Below are 20510 nucleotides of genomic sequence, written 5' to 3'. Positions count from 1 at the left end.
CCTGACTCTTAGGTGCAATAATGGCCAGGTGGTTTTGTGGGAGAACCTTTATTCCTGGGATACAAAAGCTGAAATGGAGAAATGTTAAGTTACTTGGGAGATAACAGGATAATTAAAATGGGACTCTCTGGTACCACCAGCTCTTAAATGATGACAGGGAAACATTTATAAATGCTTTAGATCTTAACTTACTCTTGTTCCCAACTAGTTCCTTTGACCTATGTTAATCCATTTACATTAATCTGTGTTCTGCCACGTGGCATGTTACCCCTTCTCAGTGGTCACATGTCCAACTTCTTCCTGTCTCCTAGGCAAACCCTCCCATGCCTGATTCTTTCCCAGAGTTTCTGTCTGCCCAGAAGTCCTGTCTATTGGCCATTCAGCTTTTTATTAAACCAATCAAAAGGTGAAGGAAGTGTATGTTTACAAAATATGCAGATGATACTTAACAATAGCAAAGTCTAGTCTAGGCAACTCTGCTGGCACAGAAATCAGCATTTGAATAATACACAGAGCACAAAAAGGTCACCCCAGCAGACAGTGGTTCAAAAATACATATTGAGAGATATAAATAAAGCAGATGCAGCAAATACAATGACTGGATCCATGATAGACGGTGTGTCCTGTCCTGCTCTTGGATTTTGGTGATAAAATACCGATCAAAAGCAACTTAGAGAAGAAAGGGTTTATTTGACTTGTACTTCTGGGTCACAGTCTGTCACTGAAGGAAGTCAGGGCAGGGACTTGAAGCAGACTCCAAGGAGGAACCCTGCTCACTGACTAATGGCCAGCTACTTTATTTTTTATTTTTTGGTGGACAGGCCTTGCCATATAGCCCTAGATAATCTGGAACTTGCTATGTAGACATGGCTGGGCTGGAACTCACAGAGTCTGTCTGCCTCTCCCTTTCAAGTGATGGTATTAAGGTTACAGACTACCCATAATTAGCCTTAGCTTGCTTCCTTAACTAGTCCCTGATCACCAGGCTGGGGATGGTGCTGCCTGCAGTGGGCTGGGACCTCTCACGACTATCATCATCATGATAGTCCCTTGCAGTCTTGGCCAGAGGCCAATTTGACTTGACCTGAGTGACCTCTCATTTGAGACTCCATGCTGTGTCAGGTTGACAGAAGAATCTAATTAGGATGGTTTCAAAGTCATTCAGTGGTGAGACGAAAGATAATCTTCTGCATGTGGGCTATGAAGATTGGCTGACATTATGTAAAAGGATGAACCTGAGCCTTTGCTTTTTTAATATATTGATGACTGCTCAATGGATCAAAGACTAAACAGAATGGCTACAGCTATAGAACTCTTAGAAGACAGCAGGAGGGGGCTGGAGAGATGGCTCAGAGGTTAAGAGCACTGACTTCTTCCAAAGGTCCTAAATTCAATTCCCAGCAACCACATGGTGGCTTATTGACCATCCATAATGAGATCTGGTGCCCTCTTCTGGCATGCAGGTAGAAAACTATATAAATAATAAATAAATCTTTAAGAAAACAAGACTGCAGGAAAATTTTTGTGACGTTGGATTGATTCTTTGACACCAGAAGCATAAGTGACAAAAGAGAAAAAGTGGTTATGGGCTGGAATACAGTTGAGTAATAGAATGCTTGCCTGAATGGTGGGACAGTTGCCAAAGATAAAGAAAAGCAGACATTTTAGCTATCGCAAATGGCTTTCAAAGACGGTTTCCAGGAGAACACTTAACGTGCTGGCATCTCTCCTGGGAATTCTGTGTTTGTGAGACAGCCAGTGATGCCATGAAAGCTGTTAGTTTTGTTATTCTGGGTTTTAGCAAACGGGGAACAAGCGACCCCTGTATACTTTGATAGCTTTCTCACTGCTGCCCCTCAAGTCTCGATAATGGGCTTCTTGTTGGATGGCTTAGTCAATGAAACATATTTTACATGAATACCCTGTCTGGCCTCACTAAATATTTAGCACATTCAATTGCTTTCAGTTATTTTTCAGGATGAACTTGTGGCTATACTGAGAGAAGGTTGTGCAGAAGCAAGCCTGGAAGGGAGTGTATACAAGGAAAGAACATTATGGCAGCTTTCAATGTCACGTGTTTCCCCCACAAAACACATTGACTTAGAGATGTCTGCAGGAGCTGGGCAGAGGTGGTGCATGCCTTTAATCCGCAGGAGGCAGGGGCAGGCAGATCTCCATGGGTTCGAAGCCAGCCTGCTCTACAAAGCAACAGGACAGCCAGGGCTACCCACAGAAATCCTGTCTCGAAAAATCAATATGCATTGATTATATAGATAATCCTCCACAGGAGCTTGAGGAAGAGATGGTGAAAAAGTCAGATAACATTCAGTAAGCATTTCCCCCTGTGGCAAATAATGCCTGTAAGGTTACAGCTCTGAGGGGAAAGATAGCCTGGCAGTCAGAAGCCAAGGAACACCTCAAAGTCATACCATAAACATACCTCACACAAGAGATTTACTGGGGAAGGTACAAGATGGTGGCTGCCTCTACTTAGGCAGGAAGCAGCAGGGAACTGAGCAGGAGGCAGGCTTTATATATGGTTTCTTGGGGGTGCAGATTTCCAGGATGGAGACCCCTGAGATTTCAAGTCTTGAGCTTGGAGTAAGCCCAGGGATTGGTGTTTTTTTGTTCGTTTTGTTTTGTTTTTCATTTTTTTAAAAATTTATTCAGCAGTCTGCCTGCTTGTGTGCCTTTGTACCAGATCTCACTATAGATGGTTGTGAGCTACCATGTGGTTGCTGGGAATTGAACTCAGGACCTTCAGAAGAACAGCCAGTGTTCTTAACCTCTGCGCCATCTCTCTAGCCCAGGATTGGTGGGTTTTAGTTAGTCTTCAGACCTAGATGTGGGCTCTAGCCTTTTAGCCTACATGGCCAGTGACTGACAACGCTGCTTTTAATCTCTCAGAAGCCTTGTGAGCGCATTCTCTCTTCATTTTAGAGGCTGGAAAATGGATGGGCTTGGGTTGGAACCCAGAGAAATGAGCTAGACCACGACGGGGCAGTCCTAATGGGCTCTGAAGAGTGAATTAAAACAGAAGACTTCTTTCCCCGTGGTTGTGATTGCATATGGAGTGCTGCTGGCCCCCAAGACCTCTGTCCATTAATTTGGGAGGGCAGGAGTCAGCCCTGGACATCCCAGTGCACTGCAGGGAGGGTCCAGGAACCCTTCACACAGTAGATCTTGAGACAGGAAGTGGCAATGATAGAAGACCATGATTGGCTTTAGATGTATTTTTTTTCCTTTTCTTTTTTTGTTCCTGTTTCTGCCTCCCGAGTGCAGTGATGGGTGTTTACTGGGGAGGGGCAGGCATAGATTGTATTCCCAAAAGCATCGTCCTGGGCCCAGAAGAGAATCAGTAGGAGAGATGAAGATGGGCAAGGGGGAAGCAATGGGCTGGGGTGGAGGTGATTCAAGCAAAGGAAGGTCATGTGGATGGGGTATAAATGTCATAATGAATTATTTCTTATGCAAACAAAAAAATAATTAATTAAATAAAAAAGCAGCATTGGGCCAGGCCTGGTGGCCCAAACTATTAGGCAGATCTCTGTGAGTTTGAGGCCAGCCTTGTTGACAGAGTGAGTTCCAGGACAGCCAGGGATACACAGCAAAACCCTGTCTCAAGAAAACAAAACAAAAAACAACAAACTAAACAAAAAAAAATCCAAACAAATGAACAGCAACAACAAAATCCAGCATTGTCCTGAGGTCTTTGAATGTACCACCAGGAATTATGGAGGTGAAAAACCTTTTGCTGATTATCCAAATCATAAATTACTTTCTTTTCCAAATAAACATAATTTGGGAGATTATGGTTGGTTTTAGTATATGAATTTTCTTTCTTTTTTTTTTTCAAAGATTTATTTATTACGAATACAGTGTTCTGCCTGCATGGGTTCCTGCATGCCAGAAGAGGGCGCAAGATCTGATTATAGATGGTTATGAGCCAGCATGTAGTTGCTGGGAATTGAACTCAGGACCCCTGGGAGAATAACCAGTGCTCTTAACCTCTAAGCCATCTCTCCAGCCCCATAATAAAATTTCTAACAATGCAACAGCCATATAACTAGGACAAAGAGAAGCTTTACTAAGGGCATTTCAAAACCTTACCACTGTTAAGGTTACCACTGGCGATGCCAGCGAACTTTACTGTCAGGGAGGATAGGCTAGAGGCCCGGGCTTTCACCTCCATCACCCAACAACAACAACACACACCAATGGGAGTGTTTGTAGCTATCACACCCGAAGAGGACACATGTATGTGTGCATTTATTTTGAGATTTTTTTTTTTTAGAATTATTATTTCATTTTATAGTTATGAATGTTTTGCCTGCATGTTTGTCTGTGTGCCACACGTGAGGCTGGTCTTCTTTGAGGCCGGAAGAGGGTATTGGATCCCCTAGCACTGGAGTTATGCATGGCTGTGAGCCACCCTGTGGGTGATGGGAATTAAGCCTGGGTCCTCTACACGAATAACAAATACTCTAAACCCCTGATCCATCTCTCCAGCCCCACGTATATTTATTTTTAAAGTGTCACAAAAGGAAATCAGTAATACTCAGTTGAATATTTTTGTTATTGTTACTTTTGGAGACAAGGTTCTGAGGCCATTATCTTTCCACCTCAGCTTTCCCTGAATCCTGGTACTACTGGTGTGAGCTACTTCTTCAGGCTTTACGCACAACTGTGAACCTTGTTTTAGTATTTGAACATTTTCATACTGAAATGTGTATTATTTTTATGAGAAACTATTTCTGTTCTCTCAGTTGAAGTACTGAGGATTGAACTCATGATCTTTCCTTCGTTCCTTCCTTTCTTTTTTTAGTTTTTCAAAACAGGGTTTCTGTATGTAGCTCTGACTGTCCTCGACTCACTTGGTAGACCAGGCTGGCCTTGAGCTCAGAGATCGGCCTGCCTCGGTCTCCTGAGTGCTGGCATCAAAGGCGTGTACCACCATGCCTGGCTGACCTCAAGGTCTTGTACTCTTATTACTGGGTAACATTTTCAGGCCCCCCCCCTCTTTTTTTGAAATGGGTCTCACTAAGCTGCCCAGTCTGGTTTTGAACTTGTAGCCCTCTTGCTATAGCCTTTATAGTATTTGAGATTAGAAGCTTGGGCTCCCATGCAAAACTAATTATGTTTTTTTTTTTTTCTTTTTTTGTTTTTTGAGAAAGGGTCTGAGTTCCTGGCCGGCCTTGAACTTGCTGGCCTTGAACAGGTTGGCCTCTGCTTCCAAGTACTAGGCTTAACAATGTGTGCCATGACGCTTGTCCTTTATTTGACTTTTTCTATAGAAGTTAATTATATTTTATATCTTAAATTATGATTGTGCGTGTTGTGTATGCGTACGAGGCGTTGTATTTTCCCTTTGGACCTGGGTTTACAGGCTGTTGTCCGATATGGGTACTGGGCCCTCTGCGGGAACAGATGAACCTGTAATTGGTTTTCGTCACGCTCAGAGGGTGTATGGGGGAAGGGGGCGTTCCTGGCCTAGCAGGCCCCACCCCAGTGCTCGAGCCCCGCCCCCCAACGAAGGGCACGCCTCCCGGCACGTTCAAAATGGCGGCCGCGCTGGCCGATTCGGACGTCTGAGCGCGTCGCTAGCGGCGGCCTCCACTCCAGTCATGGCCGCCCCGCGCCCGGCGGCGGCTGCGCCGAGTGGGGCTCTGGAGACATGTAGTTTGGAGCAGATTCTGGAAGCGCTGAAGCTGCTGCTGAGCCCGGGAGGTGAGAGGACGAACCTTGGCGCGAGGCTGGAGCTGAGGCACGCGGGGTCACGGGTCTCCCAGCCTGGCCCTGGCTGCCACCGCATGTTCCCCTCAGGCCCCCCCGGGAGCTCCATCGCACTCCCGGGAGCGTTTGGGCCCTGGTCAGCCTCGCTCAGAACTTAGGGAAGCTAAAGTTCCAGGAGGGCCCGCGATCCGCTGCGATACTGGCCGAGCGGCTGGGTCCACAGTGTGACCCAGCGCTGCTCTGACGCGGGGACTGGCGACACCTTCACAGGTGTAATGTGAGGTCCCAACCGCTTGAGGGCTCCGGGCCTGATGTGCACACATGAGACTTGTCCAAAATGCCAAGTGACCAGAGATGAGGAGCAGAGATGTTTTGATTGAATCTGAGCAAGATTTTCCATTCTGGTATCTTTTGAGTTGAGTTGACTTCGCAGTCGAGAATCTGAAGGGACCTTGGGAATGGTGAAAGCTTGCGCTCTCCTTTTCTGTTGAGTCTCCGTCTGTGGCATTTGACTTGTCTCTGCCTCTCAAGCGGTTGGTTTAAAGGCAAGCATCACCATTCAGGGGCCCCCGCACACACCTTTTGTTTTGTTTTTTAAACTTAACGAATTCTGAAGAGGTTCCTTGTTCAGCAGTGGTAGCTATTGGGTTGGTTTGGTTTTGATTGCTTTCTTTCCTGTTTGAGATAGGGTCTCATGTACTCCACATCACTAAGGGTGATCTTGAACTCCTGTACCATGATGAACTTACATTTCTGATTCTTGCCGGGCACGGTGGCGCACGCCTGTGATCCCAGTGATCTCTCTGAGTTTGAGGCCAGCCTGGTCTACAAATCCAGTCCAGGACAGCCAAGGCTACAGAGAGAAACCCTGTCTCGAACCCCCCCTCCCCAAATTCCTGATTCTTCTATCTCTACCACCTGAATGCTGGGATTATAGCCCCAAACCATCCATCATACCTGGTTTATACAATTCTGGAGAATCAAACCTAGGTAGGGTATCTAACCTGCTGGGAATCATACCAGCTAAACTACATTTACTTCACTGTTTATTTTCTTTTCTTTGAAGACAGGAGTCTAGTACTGTAGCCCAGGCTGGCCTCAAACTCCAGACAGTCCTACTGCTGCAACCTTTCCAATGCTTGGATTACAGGCATGTGCCATTATTCCTGGCTTGAGAACAAGATTAAGTAAACAAAACTCAGAAACAGTTATCACAAAAGACATACATATCCGTTGTGGAAGGCCCTCTCTAGCCTCCAAGAGTATGGAGTCATATAAACAGTGTGCTAATTTTTTCATTTTATTTTTTTAAGACAGGGTTTCTCTGTGTAGCCTGGGCTGTCCAGGACTCGCATTGTAGACCAGGCTGGCCTCAGACTTCATCGATTTGCCTGTCTCTGCCTCCCAAGTTCTCAGATTGCATGCCTGTGCTACTCTTCTGGCTCTCTTTTTTGGTGAGGGTAGTTTTTTTTTTTTTTTCTGGGCTTGGGGCAGGGCCTTACTCTGTAGCTAAAGCTAGCCTAGAATTTTCTGTGTAAACCAGGCTGGCCTTGACTTGTAGCCGTTTTCTGCCTCATCCTCCCAAGGGCTACGGTAACAGGCGTGCACCACTATGCCTTCCTCGTAGTAACATTTTAAAGAAAAAAGTAACTGAGAAAGTACAGCATTATTTTGCATGTTTTAAATCTCTTTTTGAGTGTGTAGCTGGAGACCAAACTTAGGGCCTGACATACGTTCCTCTGTACATCACTAGCCCTGTCTCAGAGTTACTGTACTAGTCAGTTTTCATCTGTATCTATCTATCTATCTATCTATCTATCTATCTATCTATCATCTATCTTCAGCTTGACACAAGCTAGGCTCATCTGGTAAGAGGGAACCTCAGTGGAGACAATGCCTCCCTCAAATTGACCTGTAGGCATGTCTGCAGCCCATTTTCTTCATGTATGATTGATGGGGGTGGGCCCAGCACAGTGTGGGCAGCGCCACCCTGGGGCTGCACGGAGAAACCCTGTCTCCAAGAAAGGAAGAAAGAAAACAAAAAGGAAAAGGGGAGCTAAACATTTCCAGCTATTTTGTTTTGTCGCCATCACCAGCAGAGGGTGGCGAAGACTGCTTTATCACAGGGCCTCGTGCAGCACTCCACTAAGCTCTTGCTTTAGAGCACTGTCTGTCTGGCCACAGAAATGATATACAGTCACAGGGAGTCGTGTAGGCGTTGGTTGCTGTTCTGAATGGTAGCAGTTATAAGCTCACATTTCCTGTTTAGGGGTCCATCTGCTGAAGGAACCATTCAAGTGTAATAAAGTGAAAAAAAAAAAAAAAAAGAAAAAAAAAAAAAGACAAACAAATGAAAAACCCTGGGCATATGGCAAACATGAGGACCTGAGTTCAAGTCACTAGCACTCACGTAAAAGCCAAGGGCAGCAGTTTCACCTGCCATCTTACCATCAGGAAGCATCCCCAAGGCTTTCTGGCTCAGCAGGCCAGCCAGATTGGTGAGTGCTGGGTTCAGAGAGAGACCCTGTTTCAAAAAAATAAGGTAGAGAGTGACTGAGGAAGACAACTGATATTTTGAACTCCAGCCTTCACACACATGTGCCCTGCCCATGGACTCAGCTGTACATGTATACACACACACACACAAAACGGAAGAAAAAAGAAAACACAGGTAACCCTAGCATCTAGAGAGCACTGTGTGTATATATGTATATATGTGTGTGTTGTTTTTAAACCATCCCAGGTTGGCTTGATACTCAAGATCTCCCTGCCTCTACTTCCCAAATGCTCTGATACACATGGTTACATCTTGACGTTTAGAGAGAAAGAGGAAATTAAGAAAATCCATATGCTTGCTCCATTATCCACCTGAATCCCAGGTCTGCCCTTATTAACATGTCTTAATGTGGTGCATTTGTTACAAGTGGTAAGCTATGTTCATACATTGTTATGGAAGCCCATGGTTTACCTTAGGGTTCAGTCTTCCTGGGGTACAGTTTGGGTAATGCGTAGTACCACGGATCACCATAGATTAGAATTTTTTATTGGGGATGGAGAGGTGGCTCAGGGGTTAAGAGCACTGTCTGCGCTTTCTGAGGTCCTGAGTTCAATTCCCAGCAACCACATGGTGGCTCACAACCATCTATAATGAGATCTGATGCCCTTTTTTGGGTTGCAGGCACTGTATACATAATAAATAAATAAATCCTTTAAAAAATTAAAATAGAATTTTTTATTTTATTATTACTGTGTATGTGTGTATGGTTGTGTTGGTGTGGACATGCATGTGGAGGGCAGAGGTCAATTTGCAGAAGCTGTTCTTTCTTCTGGGGATGGAGCTCACCTTGGCAAATGGTTTACCCACTGAGCCATCCTTGCCAGCCTATAGATTTTTTTTTTTTTCTTTTCAGGTTTGGGGTTAGGATTGCAGTTCGGTGGCAGAATATTTGCATTTCATGTATAAGGCCCCGGGTTTGATCCTCAGCACCACAAGAATGACTCCTTCACAAAAAGAATTTTTCATCTGCCAAACAGTCTTATACTCAGCACCCCCAGATTTTCCCTTCTTCACTGGCTGAGACCATCCATTGGTCTGTACAGAAGGAAGTGTTGTTTGTTTTGTTTGTTCATTTTCTCCTTTTATTCCCCCCTTTGAAAGGATCAGGCTCAAGTTCTCTACAGAACACAAAACATGATGTCCTCCTGGAGACTCTGAAATCCAACCTGTCTGCCTTGGAGACCAAGTTTCTGAAGGATGCTCAGTGGAAGAAACTGAAAATCCTAAGAGATGAGATTGCTCATAGGGCCGAATGGCCACAGAACTCCGAGGACATCACATGGACTTTCACTTCTCAAACCCTGTTGCTGCTGCTGTGTTTGAAGGAAACCATGACTCGCCTTGTAGCTGACTTCAGCCCAGGCAAACCTAACCCCAGAACTCCAGAAGCAGCTCCTGCCCTTAGTCCGGATACACTCAGCGTCTCCCAACAGAAGACCTTCCAGTCTGTTTTGCAGTTTGTAGTCACCTTGGGTGTCTGCCCCTACCTCATGCCTGGTGTGGGAGTCCCTCTGAGAGACAGGACTGAGTTTGGCGCTGTTGTTCAAGGTATAGTACGTCTGGAGGCTGCCCCCCCTGCCACCCGGAGACTGTACACCTGCTGTAGGGTCCTGCTAGACCTGACTCAGCATGCATCTCTGGGGAGCTTGATTTTTTGCCGCCATTTTGGGGATATTGCAGCAGGTCTGTGCCAGCTGGGGTTCTGCCCAACCAAAAGAAAAGCACCAGCACCTGTGGAAGAGGTAAATATATGGGGGCATGGGAAGGGGAAGAAAGAGGGAGAGAGGAAGAGAGAATATGAATGATAGCGTGTGTATTTATTTAAGGTTCTAAAAGACATTTTTCAGTCCTCTAGAAATGGTCTGATTTTGAGATCTGGAATTTCTATCTAATGCCAAAGCATACCCAGATTGTAATCTGTAAACTTTTGGGTGAGGGGGTTTGGAGGCTTCATTTGTTGGGTGCTAGCCTCTTGCACTCTTTGAGAGAGGTCATTTTACTGTTTCATCTGTCCCTTGTCATTTTGCCCAACTTTATGTGGGAGTTTCGAATCCTAACAGAGTCCCCATGCGTACACTTCACCCACTGAGCCATCTCACTAGCATGATGGATTTTGGTTTTGTTTTAGACAGGGTCTCACTGTGTATCATGGCTGGCCATTAACTCACAGAGATCCACTTGTGTTGTGGGTGGCGGTTTCAGCTATTTCGGCTATTTTTTTGAACATCTGCTTCCTCTTTTTGTTTGCTTGTTTGTTTTTTTGAGACAGGATTTTTTTTTTTGTGTAGCCCTGGCTGTCCTGGAACTTGCTCTGTAGACCAGGGTGCCCTAGAATTCAGAGAGCTCAGCCTGCCTCTGCCTCCCAAGTGCTGGGATTGAAAGTGTGCTCCAGCACCCAGCTTGTTTGCTTTTTTTTTATTTATATGTGTCTGTGAGTGTATATGCCACCTGTGTGCAGGTACCCTCAGGAGCAGGAATTAGAGGTTAGTGTAAGCCACCTGGATGTGGGCACTGGGAACTGAACTTACGTCCTCTGGAAGGGAAGCAAGAGCTTTTAATTGCAACCCTTTTATAAAATGAACATAACAATATATGCCTTGGAAGATGGCCATGAGGATAATGATAATGTTTTCAAAGAACCTAAACCATTAGAGCTAATTCAGAAAACTGTTAAAAGTTGTGCCTTTTTTCCCAGGAGGTCCAACGAGATGAAGGATGGGAAACTCGTCCACTGTTTGTCGGGTTAGATGTTGGGGCAGGATTGTGTGTTGGTTGTGGTGAGTCTGTGGCCTGCTACTTGAATGCACTGGGTCTCTTGTGATAGTTGGAGCCGAGCAGGTTGGGCCTGGTTAGTACCTGGAGGGGAGGTGTTGGGTGAATGTGCCTATTCCTTGTGTCATTCAGTCAACAGCTGGTATCTGGACCATAGAATGTGTGTGGAGGATACAGAAGCCTAGGACATTGTCCTAGTTAGCTACAGGTAATAGTTAGCTACAGCTGTCAACGTGATGCAGCCCGATGTCAGTTAAGAAAGTCTCAATTCAGGGGTTGCCCAGGTAAGATTGATCCCTCGTGATGTCTGTGAGTGAGGAATTGTCTTCATTCATAATTGATGGGGGAGGGCCCAGCCCACTTTGGGTTATGCCATTCCTGGGCAGGTGGTCCTAGGCTGTTTACAAAAGCCAGCGGAGCAGAGACCAGAGCACTAGCCAGTAAACACGTTTCTCTTGTCGTTTCTGCTTTAGTTTCTGCTTGAGCTCCTCCTGCCTTCCCTCAGTGATGGACAGGGACCTGGAAGTGTGAGCCAAATCAACTCTTTCCTCCCAGTTGTCTTTGGTCGGTGTTCTATCACAGGAACGGAAAGCAAACTAGAATAGACATGGTCTTTCCCTTCATGTAATTCACATAAGAACTGAGAAGATAAGTGTAGGGCACCGTTGTGTCTCCCGTTGGTAGAGCGGCCTCAGGAGCCGGCCAGAGAAGCTGCTGTTGAAACATAAATGGGTCAAGGATCACCTGTGAAGGCTCACTAGCCCATTACTTGTTTTTCACCTGCTGGGGTCACCCTTGTGCTTATTCCTTTGCATTTCTTACTCCTCCTGTTTATTTTCTTTGTATACTCTCTCCCACCTTGTACTGGTCAGTTTAATTCCACTTGACACAAGCTTTCGTCATCTGAGAGGGAACCTCAATTGAGAAAATGCCTTCATAAGACCAGGCAGTAGGCAAGTCTGTAGGTCATTTTCTTAATTAGTGGTTGATATGGGAGGGCTCAGCCCATTGTGGGTGTTGCCGTGCCTGAGCTGGTGGTCCTGGATCCTGTAGAAAGCAGGGTTAGGAAGCCACGAGGAATAAGCCAGCAAGCAACATTCCTTTATGGCCTCTGCATCAGCTGCTGCCTTCAGGCTCCTACCTTGCTTTAGTTCCTGCCCTAATTTCCCTGATGATGAACAGTGATGTGGAAGTGTAAGCAAAACAAATCTTTTCCTCTCCAGCTTTCTCTTGGTCATGGTGTTTCATCATAGCAATACTAACCCTAACTAGTACACACCACTTCCCAAGTATTTCCCTTAAAGCCACTGTGTCCAAGCAGTGTCAGGGAAACTGTCCAGGGCAGAGCACTGCTCTTCACCTCAAGCTAATACATAATGGCAGTAGCAGCAGTGCCTGTGGCCCGAGATCAGGGTCTTGTGATTGTTTTAAGGTCCTTCAGTATCCAGAGAGGCTCAGGCAAGACAGAAGAAATGCAAATATACAGAAAGAACCCAAATATCAAGGTTGGCTCAGGAGCTGACAGGGATGCTCCATGATTGTATAATGGGAGGCTGCTCTGCATAGCACCCACATCTCAGTGTGCTACACGGTTATTAATGGGCAGGACCCTGAATGCGAACAGAAATTACCTAAGAGGATGGCACTGTAGGGCCTTGAGAGTACCCAAAGTAACTTTTATCCCTCTTTACAGTCAGGTTCTGAATGCAGGTAGAAAACAGTCATCGGAAAAAAAGATGAAAAGTCAGAATATGGGGTGGCAGGACGGCTCACCATGCACACCTGGTCCCCTGAGGCCCTACATAAAGATACAAGGAGAGATCAAGGGAAGATATCGCCGCTGTTGCTCACATTCCTCTAAAGCCAAGTGCACATTTTTTTTTTTTAGGTTTTGACAGAAGAAGAAAGAACCCTATCTAGGGGGGCCTTGAGAGACATCTTGGATCAAGTCTATCAACCATTAGCTGTCCGAGAATTACTTATCCTCCAGGGAGGACCACCCCAGGTATTCAGGCCTCGGGACTTGGTGGGTGAGTTGCCTGGAAAGTCAGCTGGCTTTAGTTTCCTATAAAATCATCTAGCCGAGCCTTGCTTCTTGAAATGATAATGATAATAATAATAAAGTATTATTTTGTAGATAGGGTTTTACCATGTAGCCCTGATTGGCCTGGAACTCACCCAAAGATTTGCCTGTCTTTGCTTCCTAAGTGATAGGATTAGAGCCATATACCACCACACACGGCCTATATTTTGCATTTTACTCTATTTGTGTGGGTGGTTTGCCTGCATGCAGTCTGTGCACCATTGTGTTTAGTACTACAGAGGCCAGAAGAGGGTGTTGGATCTCCTGGTTAAAGGTGGTTTGAAACTATCATGTGGGTGCTGGGAATTGAACCTGGGTCCATTGGAAGAGTGGCCATTGCTCTGAATTGCTGAACTATCTATCCAGACATCACAGTGTAGTCCAGGTTGGCCTTGAACTCAGACTTTCTCCCAGGTCTGAAGACTGCAGATAAGTTACTATGTCTTCTCCTAGTTTACTAATCATTAAACAGTATTTATAAAACAAAGTGACATTAACCTTCAGGATAATTTAAAAGACCTTTTTGTTAATGGAATAATAGATATTTTCCCAAGATTATGATCACTTTTTAAAGGCTTATGGCAATTTAATGTGAACACACACACAATCACATCTGTGTTTTTGTTTTGTTTTTGAGTCTTTTTATGTAGCTCAGGCTAGTTTGAACTTGTAACCTTTCTGCCTTCTAGCTCTTGAGTGCTGGAATTCAAAGTGTGTATACTATGTATGCCCCATAAAACTATAAGTGTACATATATATTAGATTTTGTTTTTTAATTCTAAGAAAGATTTGTTTTATTTGATAGGTGTGAATGTTTTGCCTGCACGTTTACCATGTATTCCCTGGTGTCTGTAGAGGTCAGAAAAGGGGCTTGAATTTCCTGGAACTAGAGTTGTGGATGGCTTTGAGCCACTATGAAGATGCTGTGAATTGAACCCAGGTCCTCTGCTAAAAGCAGTTAATGCTCTTAAGCCATCCAGCTACCTTTCCAGCCCATTCTATGTATGTTTCTTTGAGACAAGGTTTCTCTGTTTTAGCTCTGTCTGTCCTGGAACTCTCTCTGTAGACCAGGCTGGCCTTGAACTCAGAGATGCACCTGTGTCTGCCTCCACTGCCCGGCTCCACATATTTGTTTTGAGACAAAGTCTCACTGTATAGTTTAGGCTAGCCTTAAACTAGTGACTCCCTTCTTTCCTCAGCTTCCTAAGTGCCAGGAGCCACTATGCCTGGCTTTGGATTTTTTAAATTTGTGATGCAAGAGATTGAACCTAGGACCTTGTACATGTTTGTTAAATAGTCTGTGGCAGTGGTGGTACACACCTTTAATTCCAGCACTCTGGATCAGAGGCAGGTGGATCTTTGAGTTCAAGGCTAGCCTGGCTTATAAAATGAATTCCAGGCTAGCCAGGACTACACAGTGAAACTTTGTCTCAAGAAAAAAAAAAATATTGGACATCAGGCATGTGGTGAACACTTTTAATCCCACTCTGGTGGCAGAGGCAGGTGGATCTCTAAAAACTGAGACACTCTTCTTCATCTATATAGCAAGTTCCAGGTCAGCCAGGGGTACTTAGTGTGATACTGTTTAAAAACAGACAAAAGGGCTAGAGAGCTGGCTCAGAAGCTAAGAGCACTAGCTGCTCTTCCAAAGGTCCTGAGTTCAATTCCCAGCAACCACATGGTGGCTCACAACCATCTGTAATGTTGCCCTCTTCTGGCATGAAGGCACATGCAAGCAGAATACTGTATAAATAATAAATAAGTCCTTTAAAAAAATAAAAAAATATTGGGACTGGAGAGATGGCTTATCAGTTAAGCCATGCTGCTCAGTCATGCAGGCCCAAGTTCGGATCCCAGTGCCCATATTGGGTAGCTCACAAATGCCTGTAACTTTAGTTCCAAGGGATCTGAAAGGAAGAAAGAAAATAAACAAACCAAAAATATAATGCAAAAGAAGGTTTTGTAGAAGAGAAAGTTTTGGTCTGTTTTTAAAGGAAAACTGACAGCCTGGGGCTGTAGCTCAGTGGTAGAGGGCTTGCCTACCACTCACAAAGCCATAGGTTAATTTACTAGCACTGAAAGGAGAGAGAGTAGGGGGGTATTGCACACTTATTTCCCCGTCTCACCCCCCACTCGATGTCTGTGTGCGTGAGAGAGAGAGAGAGAGACACCAAACCTAAATACATGATACACCACTGAGCTACATCCCCAGCACAAAAATGTAAAACAGTGTCTTCATACCAAATGTTCCCCTGATGCTTAGTTTACACCTTCTCTGCTTTTCGTCAGTCCTGTACAGATGTGAAGATGCAGCTTAGGTGTCGGGCCCCGGCGTGGCTCCGGCGTCTGTGTGGGCAGCTGCTCTCTGAAAGGTTGATGAGACCCAACGGTGTGCAGGCAGTAGTTCGGGGCATTTTGGAAGGAGCAGGTGGTAAGAAATAACATTTTTCTGTGACTTTGGCATCTGTTCCCTTTGAGTCAGTCAGAGGTAATCGCTGGCCTTTACATTTCAGTAGTGCTGGAGGTGACGCTCAGCCTAGTCCTCTTACCCAGCATGCATGAGGCACTGAGCTGTGCCCCAGCAGATTTTGCTCAAAGGCAGATTGGAGGGGTATAAGGGCACTAGGTCCCCGAGTCAGGATTGTTGTCATACGCTGTGACCTCCATACTCAGGACTATGGAGAGTTAGGGTTAAACTGGTCCACATTCTGCATAGTGTGACCATTCCAAAACAACAAAACAGAAGGGCATCTCTTTTGAGAGATGGCTCGATGGTTAAAAGCACTGACTGTTCTTGTGCAGAATGTGGGTTCGGTCCCAGCATTGTCATGGTGCTCACAACCATCTGTAACTCCAGTTGCAGAGGATCTGACATCCTCTTCTAGCCTCTTCAGTGCATACATCATGCCAGCAAAACAGTCATACAAATGATATAAAATGAATAGATCTTTGAAAGATTGAACTTCAATCCATATTTTCTGTGCCTCAACTTAAAAAAAAATTGCTTCTTAGGTCTACAAGCAATGATTTTTTTTTTTTAATGTAACCCTAGCTGGCTTGGAACTTCTTATGTAGACCAGGATGGCTTTACATTTGTGGCTTGTCTTATCATACTCGCTTGTTTGGCCTCCAGCTTGCATCAGCCCTCCTGTCCCAGCCTTCCAACCACTGAGATTGCAGGTGTGCACCACTTCACCCAGCTCTGATTTTCTCAGAGGAAATAGTTTTGGTGGGAGGTGGAAGAGATGATTAAGAGATGGTAAAGGGGAGGTCTTTACCATAAACATTTTATATGTTTATGAAATTATTAAAAAATAAATAAAACATAAAAAATAGTGTTTCCAGTAGAGAAGAGGAAACATTTCTTATCCCCAATCTTAAGGCAGGTTCATCACATAGTGCCTTCTATGGGGACTGCTGAGCATTTGATGTCTCTTTCCATGTAACAGCAGGTGCTGCTGGTGGGACTGATGCCGAGGCCACAGCTGCTGACTGGAAGAAATGTGACTTGATTGCCAAGATTCTGGCTTCTTGTCCCCAACAGTCTCTTTCCCCAGAGAGCTACTACAAAGACATCTGCCCTCAGGTAAATTGTTTTGTTACTGTTTGTCCATCAAGTGTTGTCTAATAATTCACATACAGGGCAGTTAATATTCTAAAATTGAAGGGAGAACAAGATAGGATTTCACTGTGCTGTTTAGTGAGTGACTCTTATGTTGTTTATTTGTGATAGGGTTGCCGTAGTGTAGACTGGCTCAGAACTCAGTACACAGCCCAGCTTGGCAGTGATCCTAGTGCCTTAGCCCCACTAGTGTGAGGGGTCACAGACGTGAGCCAAGTGCCTGGTGGGGACTGCCGCTTCCTCCTCCTCCTTCTACACACACATGCATGACGCACACCGCCCTGTGCCCTGGAGCTAGAGTTACGGGGATTTGCTGGTTACTTGTCAGCTTGACATAAGCTAGAGTCACTGGAACAGAGGAATTGTCTCCATCAGACTGGCCTGTGGGCATTTCTGTGGGGCATTTTCTTGATTAATGGTTATTGTGGAAGGGCCACCCGTGGGCAGGTGGTCTTCAGTTGTGTCAGGAATGAGCAAGCCATGAGGAGCAAGCCAGTAAGCAGCTTCCCTCCCTCCCCCATGTTTCTGTTGCAGTTCCTGGCTTCCCTTGATGGTGGACCATTTAACCTGTACACTGTAATGAAGCCTTTCCTTCCCCAAGCTGCTCCTGTCAGAGTGCCTTATCCAGCAACAGAAAACTAAACTAGTGGGTGCTGGAAACCAAACTCTGGTCCTCTGTGAGAGCAGTAAGTGCTCTTAACTGCTGAGCCATCTCTCCAGCCCCAGGCCCTTTCTAACAAGTAAATAAAAACCTGTGGAAGAATATGACCTGCGTGTTAGGTTTAAGAGTGTCTCCCTAGGTGGGGCATACTGTCCCACATTTACCCAGAACTGAGGGAGTTGAGGCAGGCAGAGCTCTTGAATTTGAACATCACCATGGGCAGAAAAAAGCCTCACCAAAATTTCATGTGGTTTTATCTCTTTTTGTATGTTTTTAGTTTTTAAAACAAGCTAAGTGTTAAATGAGGTAAATTAACATGGTAACAATTTAAATAGCAAAAACTAGGGCTAGAGGGATAGCTTAGAGTGCCTAAGAGTGATTGCTGCTCTTTCAAAGGACCCAAGTTTGGTTCTCAGCATCCATATCAGGCAGCTTACAAACCCCTTTAACTCCAGTTCCAGAGGCTCTGACATTCTCTATTAGCCCCCAAGGGCACTCAACATTCATGCATGTACACACACACACACACACACACACAGACACACAGACACACACACAAATAAATCTTGGCTAGGGATGCTGGCCCACACTTTTAATCAAGTGCTTGAGAGAAAGAGACAGTGGATCTTTGAGTTTAAGTGGTATATGGTATACATACACCTCTGATCATGGTTTACATAATGAGTTCTAGGTCAGCCATGGCGACACTGTGAGACACTGTCTCAAACTGCCACCTACCAAAGTTCCTCAAAGCAAAAAAACAAAACAGAAAAACCCCCAATCGCCAGCATCACCACCACCAATAGCCTCTGTGCCCGGATGTTTGCTTGTGAAACCCAGTATTCAGTAATCTCTCAGTGATTTCATAATTTTGGCTTAAATAAATGCTTTTGGGGGCTGGAGAGATGACTCAGCGCTTAAGAACACTGGTTGCGGGGCTGGAGAGATGGCTCAGTGGTTAACAGCACTGTCGGTTCTTCCAAAGGACCCAGGTTCAACTCCCAGCACCCACATGGCAGCTCACAACTGTCTGTACCTCCAGTTCCAGGTGATCTGACACCCTCACACCAATGCACATAAAATAAAGTTAAATAAATTATATATTTAAAAAAAAAAAAAAAAAAGAACACCGGTTGCTCACCCATAGGATCCAGGTTCCATTCCCAGCACCCACATAGGAACTCACCCTCTGCAAGTCCAGACCTCTGTAGCAAGGCATGCTTGTGGTGCACAGATGCACACGCATAAAACACCCATACACACTTTATGGTTTGTTGTTGTTGTTGTTGTTTTGTTTTTTGAGATAGGGTTTCTTTTTGTAGCTTTGCTTGTCCTGGAACTCCCTTTGTAGACCAGGCTGGCCTTGAACTCAGAGATCTACCTGCCTCTGCCTCCTGAGCGCTGGGATTAAAGGTGTGCGTCATTCACTACCTAGGACCCATACACATTTTTTACAAATTAAAATATTTTTTCCCTTTTATTTACTGTTAATTTCTGTTGTAGATCCTGGACTTGTTCCATTTTCGAGATCAATTGACAGCACGGCAGTTTCAGAGGGTGGCCACGACCGCCTTCATAGCGATGCTGAGGGAGCGCCCAGAACTCGCCCCAAAGTACTTGCTTCAGCCCATGTTGGCGCCTCTGCAGCGATGCTTGGATACAGCGGGTAAGGGAGCGCCTGGGGTCCTCCCTGCAGGTCAGACTTGAAGGTTTAAGCCTGGGCTCTTTCAGAGTCTTGAGTTTTTCTTCTGCCCTCCTAGCTTTTTACTTGGGGAAATTTACTTCCCCCAGTTCCAAGAGGACATTGAATCACTGGGACACACTTCACCACCACCAACTGTTCCCATTTTGGTCACATTTGTTTCATTTCTCTGCACACATGAATGTAGCTTTTTCTGGAACACTGAGAGTAAGTTGTAGACGTGATGACACTCCTAAATCCTCCAGCATAAATCTCTGAAGAAAGATGTCAGTTTCTGCCTTGTCAAAACACTAAAAACAACCCTCAGGATTTAAAAAGGACCAGCCAGATCGCTCAGTGGGCAAAGGTGTCTGCTGCCAAGCCTACGGGCTTCAGCTCAGCCCCCAGCACCCAAATGGTAAAGGAAGAGAACGCACTTTTGCAGGTTGTGCTCTGACCTCCGTGGAGATTTGCGGCAGGCAGGCGAGCAAATGCACAACAAGTAAATGTAATTAAGTATAGAAGTTAGGGCTGGAGAGATGGCTCAGCAGTTGAGAGCACTGTCTGCTCTTCCAGATGGACCTGAGTTCGGTTCCCAGCAACCACATGGTGGCTCCCTGCCATCTATACCGGGATCTTATGCCCTCTTCTGGCATGCAGCGACACTCATATATGTAAAATAAATAAATATATCTTTGAATAAAAAACATTATAGAAGTTAAAGAGACACAGTCAGCCTCTCAGTTGACCATTGAATAGTGACCACGCTTGAACGTTTTCACATGGCTACAACACTGTCAGGCCTTGTCCTAGACCTTGTTTGTTCTTTCCAGGCCCCTGTGTTATATTACATTTGCAATATTGCTACATGTTTTGCACATATCATCTGTTGGTAACAAAAGGGACTAAGTAAGAATATGAGTAATTCCTTTTGAGGGGTGGGGGTGGACCTAAAGCCTCATGATGCCTTTGGACTGAACTATAGCCCATCGCCCAACACATTCTTTTTTTTAATTTAACCACAGTTCTTAAGTTACTCATTTCCTCAGGCTGGCCTTAGGCTCACTTTGTCACCCAGGCAGGCCTTTAACTTCAGAGCAGTCTGCTTCAGCCTGTGTGCCGCCAGGCTGGTGAGAATGTGGCCAGTTGCACATACTTGTGTCATGGCCACTGGAGAAGGCTGAAGAGGAAGCTTTCTTGTCGATATTTTATTTTCTTTGTTGTTTTTTCCATTTTCAGTTCTGTGTGGTAATTATAAATGAGCACATTTTATTAGTCCTTAAGATAGGCTTTTTTTTTGGTTTTTTTTTATTATAAAAAACTGGCTGGAGAGATGGCTCAGAGGTTAAGAGCACTGGCTGTTCTACCACAAGGTGGCTCACAACCGCCTATAGGGAGATC

General features: G+C 45.1%; 1 protein-coding gene across 3 annotated transcripts in view; it reads left to right on the top strand.

The window, feature by feature from the left end:
• The first annotated feature begins 5545 nt into the window (after nucleotides 1-5545).
• Has3 (hyaluronan synthase 3) overlaps nucleotides 5546-20510 on the top strand; it is a 194200-nt gene continuing 179235 nt past the window's right edge. Inside the window, exons 1-6 of one of the 3 annotated variants that reach the window (XM_060392025.1) lie at nucleotides 5546-5727; nucleotides 9392-10032; nucleotides 12951-13067; nucleotides 15435-15576; nucleotides 16595-16731; nucleotides 18932-19094. In XM_060392025.1, the coding sequence (XP_060248008.1) occupies nucleotides 5625-5727; nucleotides 9392-10032; nucleotides 12951-13067; nucleotides 15435-15576; nucleotides 16595-16731; nucleotides 18932-19094 (1303 nt within the window). In that variant the 5' untranslated portion in view covers nucleotides 5546-5624. The remainder of the gene's footprint in view (nucleotides 5728-9391; nucleotides 10033-12950; nucleotides 13068-15434; nucleotides 15577-16594; nucleotides 16732-18931; nucleotides 19095-20510) is intronic. The other 2 variants (XM_060392023.1, XM_021632504.2) reach the window with 2 other exon arrangements.

This window comes from Meriones unguiculatus, chromosome 10, assembly GCF_030254825.1.
Source record: "Meriones unguiculatus strain TT.TT164.6M chromosome 10, Bangor_MerUng_6.1, whole genome shotgun sequence".
NCBI classification, from domain to species: Eukaryota; Metazoa; Chordata; class Mammalia; order Rodentia; family Muridae; genus Meriones; species Meriones unguiculatus.
Note: the sequence above shows the minus strand (reverse complement) of the source record. Positions and strands in the feature narration are given on the sequence as shown.